The sequence below is a fragment of the Dendropsophus ebraccatus genome, chromosome 5 (assembly GCF_027789765.1).
Source record: "Dendropsophus ebraccatus isolate aDenEbr1 chromosome 5, aDenEbr1.pat, whole genome shotgun sequence".
NCBI lineage: Eukaryota > Metazoa > Chordata > Amphibia > Anura > Hylidae > Dendropsophus > Dendropsophus ebraccatus.
In genome coordinates this window covers 130825715-130831420 of record NC_091458.1, presented here as the reverse complement: position 1 = coordinate 130831420, position 5706 = coordinate 130825715, and the positions used below count along the sequence as shown (strand labels likewise).

Genomic DNA, 5706 nt, shown 5'->3' with positions numbered 1-5706 from the left:
ACGTCACGTCTCGGGCCCGCGTCAGACACCAGGAAGCGGCCGGGAACCGGGGACCGGAGCGACACGAAACGGGACCCGCCGCTGGAACCGGGGGGGATGAGTGGACGTCTTTTCTCTCAGCCATCTCCTCCCCGGCCATTTAAAAAAATAGCCCTTACGCTGGAGTACCCCTTTAAAGAAGATTACCATGAACCTGTCCAACTTAATAGTTTAACCCCTACATTGTGGTGCGCGTAGAGTTGTGTCATGGTACCTGTGTAGAGAGGCAGTGTAGAGAGCACCCTCGATGCAGGGGCGTAGCTAGGATTCACAGGGCCCCATAGCAAAAAATTTTAAGGGGCCCCCTCCCCTACGCACAACACAAAGCACTGCATATCTATATCTATTGTGGCCAGAGGCAGAATCCTGGCTGCAGCCACAAGAGTGAGTGGGAGAGCAGAGGGCCAATGGCTGCTTGCTAAGAAAGTCCAGTGTTTTTACCTATAAGGCCCATTAGGAGCCCTTTTGGTTAAGTACATAGGTGCAGGAGCGGACTACCTTCTGCTTAACCCCTTATGTACTGCAGTGTGTAAGTGACCCAAAGTTCAGAAGACAGGAGATATGTGCTTTACTGCTGGTGCACTGATAACCCCTGACCTTTGTATGGAGAACAGAGGTCAGAGGTTATCAGTGCAGTGAAGCAGAGATCTCTGTCTTCTGCTTGTTAACCCTTTTTTGTGTTGCAGCATGTAAGTAAACATTGGTTCACTTACACACTGCAATGCATAAGGGGTTAAGCAGAAGGACACATGCTCTTAACTTCTCCCCCAGGCCCCCCTCCTGCGTGGGCCCCATAGCAACTGCCTACCCTGCCTCTATGGTAGCTACGCCACTGCCTCGATGCAAGCCCTATGTATACTGAGCGACTTATGGCGAGCTATCAGCAGCTGAGGACCACGGCTAATAGCCAACACAGACTGATCTGCATTGCTGGCTATTTTAACTGTTTAAATGCCGCTGTCAGTTCTGATAGCAGAATTTAAACAGAAGAAATTCCTGTCATTGATGGTCAAGTGGTTAGATCGACTCTCCGTTATGCTATCACAGGGAGCAGAACCATTGTAGAGGCAGCCTGGGGCCTCTTCTTGGCCTCGGATGCTGTTGTGGATCGGCATCCCATAGCACTTAAGTGCAGAAGTGCTGGATCAATGCAGGTACTGCATCAATCTCTTCAAGAAATTAAGGCATTGCTAATAGAAGTCTCTTAGGGGAACTACAAATGTCTAATAATAAAAAAAAATCTTTAAAATATTAAAAAATCCATCCTGTAATAAATGTTTAAAACACCCCCCTTTTTCCTATTTATTTCTAAATGTAAACCAAAAAGAAAAACATGTTTGATATAGCCGCATGCAGAATTGCCCAAACTATTACATTATCGCATTCCTGATCTCACTCAGTAAACGGCATAAGTGCAAAAAGATGCCAAAGTGCAATAGTGATAATTTTTGGTCACATCACATCCCAGAAAAATTTCAATTAAAAGTAAAAAAAAGGTCACATATATGCAAGTGAGGTACCGATAAAAACTACAGATCATGGGGTATCTTTATAATTGTACTGACTCAAGGAGTATAGATTACATGTCAGTTTTACCACATGGCGAATGGCATAAATTTTCCTGTCTCCGATAGATTGTGAGATATAGGAGACAGAGACAGAAGGTTCCAAAAAGGGAAGGGATAGATAGATAGATAGATAGATAGATAGATAGATAGATAGATAGATAGATAGATAGATAATAGATAGATAGATAATAGATAGATAATAGATAAATGATAGATAGATAGATAGATAGATAGATAGATGATAGATAGATAATAGATGATAGAGATAGATAGATAGAGATAGATAGATAGTGAGATATAAGAAAAGGGAAAAGATAGATAGATAGATAGATAGATAGATGGATTAATGGATAGATAGATAGATAGATAGATAGATAGATAATAGATAGATAGATAGAGATACATACATACATACATAGAAAGATAGTTATTAGATAGATAATACTGATGAGACAACAGATGATAATGCCAGCTGTGTAAAGAGATTTTTAATGAATTTTAGGATGCACCATTGCCACAGAACTACATTTTACCCTTCTTAGTACTCACTAGACTTCCTTTAACCCTTTATGATTTCCCTCATGTAAATCGATCATATAAACTTACCTGAAATCAAGTTGAAAACCAGGTATACATATGTTGTCTTCATCTACTGCCAGAACCCACAGATTACCACGATTTAATTTATTTACTATTAGGGTAGTGAGACCATCAAGACGGAGCTCCTATCCATGCTGTATGTTGTGCATGCCGTCACAATAGTTCTAAGAAAATGCTGGTGTCAAAGATCCTTTTTTTTATGCCAGTAGGGAGTTTCCTGTTTCAAGGTTGCTGGTGACTCAAACCTTCAATATATCTACAACAACCTGAAAGTCAGGTCTGGTGAAATAGCCCAATAGCTATATACATATATGTAGAGAGAAATATACTACAATGTTATTTTCTGCATTGTGCAGTCTCAGTTATTCCGAACATAATTATTCCTGTGCTATATGCTATCTCTAATGTGCATACTGTACAGTATATACATATATAGTCCTCACATTAAAACCACCTGTCTAATATTGTGTAGGTTCTCCTTGGATCTATTGTGAAGCGCCCATGATTGGCATCAACAACAGTTCGCACGGTATGTAGACAAAGCACCTCCTTTCTGTGTGTGCGATGTGGCTTCATTATAATCAATGGAGCTGCATCGCAGAGAGGAGTTCGTCACACTGGGGGCGGCGGGCCAGTCCAGTGCTTCATGCCCAGCCAATACTTATGAATAAACCAACGCCTTGCGCTGGAACTGGGCCTGCAGTTCAAAAAAAGGACCGTGGCACTGGCATACCTGCGCCGGTGCCGATCTATTCATGTGAAAAACGACAAAGTGATGTACCTAGTCGTAAAGTAGAGCTCTGCCGTAACAATCTACCTAGTTGAGTTTGAAGTTTTTAAAGCAGACCTGTCAGCAGTTTTTGAAATCTCTGCTGCAGCTACTAGGTGTTTCACTCCCGCCGTGTACAGCTGCAGTCTATATGAAAAGGTTATGTTTTATTAGAGCAGACACTCTGTATACTTCTTCTCTGTCTCACGCACACTTCCTGTCACACCACCCTATATAAGGTAGGGATTTCCTGTCCGGTGGGAAGTTGCAGGGAGAGGCAGTAGAGGTTAGTTTTATCTCTAGAGTTTCTAGGACACAAGACAAAGGTTCCTGCTGCAGTGACTAGGCGGGCCTGGCTTAGGCTAGAGCCCTGAACAGGGACTACACCTCTTTTCTCAGCTAGGATAAAGTAACTAGCTAAAATGCAGTCATAAACCCAAGAGGTGGGGTAACCATATTATAGGAGAAACACCCTTGCCTACACCATGGATATGCTTCAGTTCAGTCTGGACAGTTACTCTCTAGGAAAAAGGCAGAGGGACTGATCCCCAGTAAGTAATAGAAGCTAAGAGCCAAGGCAACTTACCGACATTGGCTTGTCCACTTGGAGTTATGCTTCAGTGGGAGCTACACCTAGAGACAAAGGCCTAGGGATGTGTACTACCTTGCAGGGTGGTCACCGATACTGAGGGGGAGAAGGCGGTCAGATAACAGAGATTTATCTAAACGTGAGTACGAGAAGTTAACTACAGTCAAGGATTTCTTAACACATTCCGGCAGAATACTGTACTAATTGGGCAAGGGCTCCTACCCGGCCCCTACACCACTCTCAAGACAATTCTTCACTCTTTCTCTTATCACTCTCTGCTCAAGTCTACCTCTGAAGTTCTTAAAGCCAAGTACTTTTGTACTAGCACTTGTATCAGAGTTTTTTCTATTTTGTATTGCACAGAAATCAGAAATCTGTCATTTCTTTCGCTGCACTTGCACTCTCACTTGCACCTCACGATTGTTCTACCAAAGATCTGGTGCCCGTGTGTCCGGGAGTTGGTATCACCACTCCTGGCCACCGTAAAAAGTAGCCCCAAAACACCAGAGGCCGCCTGCACAAAACATCTGCATTAGCACCCCAGGCCATGACACACTGCCACGAGGCAGTCTCATAGATCTACACCTGCTTTGGAGCTGGGGTAGATTGTCTCCATGATTTAGTCCTGTTTGCATGTGTTATTCATAGCAAATCCGTCCATCAGGTGAGCAGGGAGTACCTTGACAAAGAGTTTCAGATTTTTGCCCAAATCTGGTAAAAATGATGCAGTGATTTGTAGTTTGCATAAAGCCAGCTAAAAACAATTGTCAGGTAATAATAATCTTTATTTCAATAGCACCAACATATTCTGTGGCATTTTACAATGTGTACAAACAAAATGAGACACTCGACAGTAACCTGTATTTAACAGGAGTTAAATACAAACCTGTATCAAACAGGAGAGCAACAATCAACATGAAAATAAAAAGTAAAAATGTTTGATTTGTACTATGGTCCAGCCATGTACAAAATTTAGGAAGACGCATAATGCTACATGAACCAGTCATGCAGCCAGTATCTGTGCATACAAAGATATAAACTTCTCATGGAGCATAAGAAATACTACTTGGGCAGGATACATTTACATAAACTTGCAAAACTAATTTTAGATTAATTAATAATTTATATATTTATTGTTGGTCTCTGGCAACTTGGCAATATGTGTTGAATGCAATACAATCGGTTGCACTCCAAGGCTATTTTCCCACAACGTCTTTCTTTGGCTGGTTGAGTCCAAATATTGGCTGTTATTTCATAATGATGGCCGTCATTTATACAAGTGGCCAAAAAAACAAAACGGAACGGCCTGTCTCAGAAAAGATCATCCAGGCCGGTACTGCAGTACTGGCCAGATGATCTTTAGCACAGCTAAATTCGAATGCGGGAGCATCTCTGCGCGCCCACACCTGAATTCCCCGCTGCACACAATGGAGCATGCAGCCGGAGCAGAAAACTGACAAGTCAGTTTCTCGCAGCGCCGCTAGGAATCCCCGTTGGAGTGTATACTATGTGTATACACTCTGGCCGGGATTCCTCAGAAGGCAGCACTACGTAAGTACCGTAGAACTTGCGTAACTTATGTTGTGTGAACATAGCCTTAAAGTGACTCTGTACCCACAATCTGAATCCCCCAAACCACTTGTACCTTCGGATAGCTGCTTTTAATCCAAGATCTGTCCTGGGGTCCGTTCAGCAGGTGATCCAGTTATTGTCCTAAAAAACAACTTTTACACTTGCATCCCCGTGCCCAACAGCTGTGGCCTAGATTGTGTACGCATTAGGCTGGCACACCCTCTTCGTCCCTCCTCCCCACCCTCTTCATCATTAGGAATGCCACTGAAACATTTTCTCCTGTCTGAATGTTGCACAGGTGCTTTAACGATCCAGCCCATGTTCAGTATTCACACAGCTGATGAATAGGAGACAATCTGCCTGGAGCATTCCTAATGATGAGAAGGGCGGGGAGGAGGGAGAGGTTGTGCCAGCCTAAGGCCCCGTTCCCACTGAGGAAAGGTAGCGGAATTCCGCGACGGAATTGTCCGCCGCGGAATGCCGTTAGCCTTCCGCTCATAATGGGAGTCTATGGGAGGCGCGCGCTCCTGCTCTGTACGCGCTGAAGAATGAACATGTTCATTCTTCAG

The 5706-nt window shown here is 43.4% G+C and overlaps 1 protein-coding gene across 1 annotated transcript in view; it reads right to left on the bottom strand.

The window, feature by feature from the left end:
- IL22RA1 (interleukin 22 receptor subunit alpha 1) overlaps nucleotides 1-2370 on the bottom strand; it is a 25032-nt gene extending 22662 nt beyond the window's left edge. Inside the window, exon 1 of the mRNA XM_069971282.1 lies at nucleotides 2214-2370. Within this exon, the coding sequence (XP_069827383.1) occupies nucleotides 2214-2256 (43 nt within the window). The 5' untranslated portion in view covers nucleotides 2257-2370. The remainder of the gene's footprint in view (nucleotides 1-2213) is intronic.
- Nucleotides 2371-5706: the final 3336 nt, after the last annotated feature.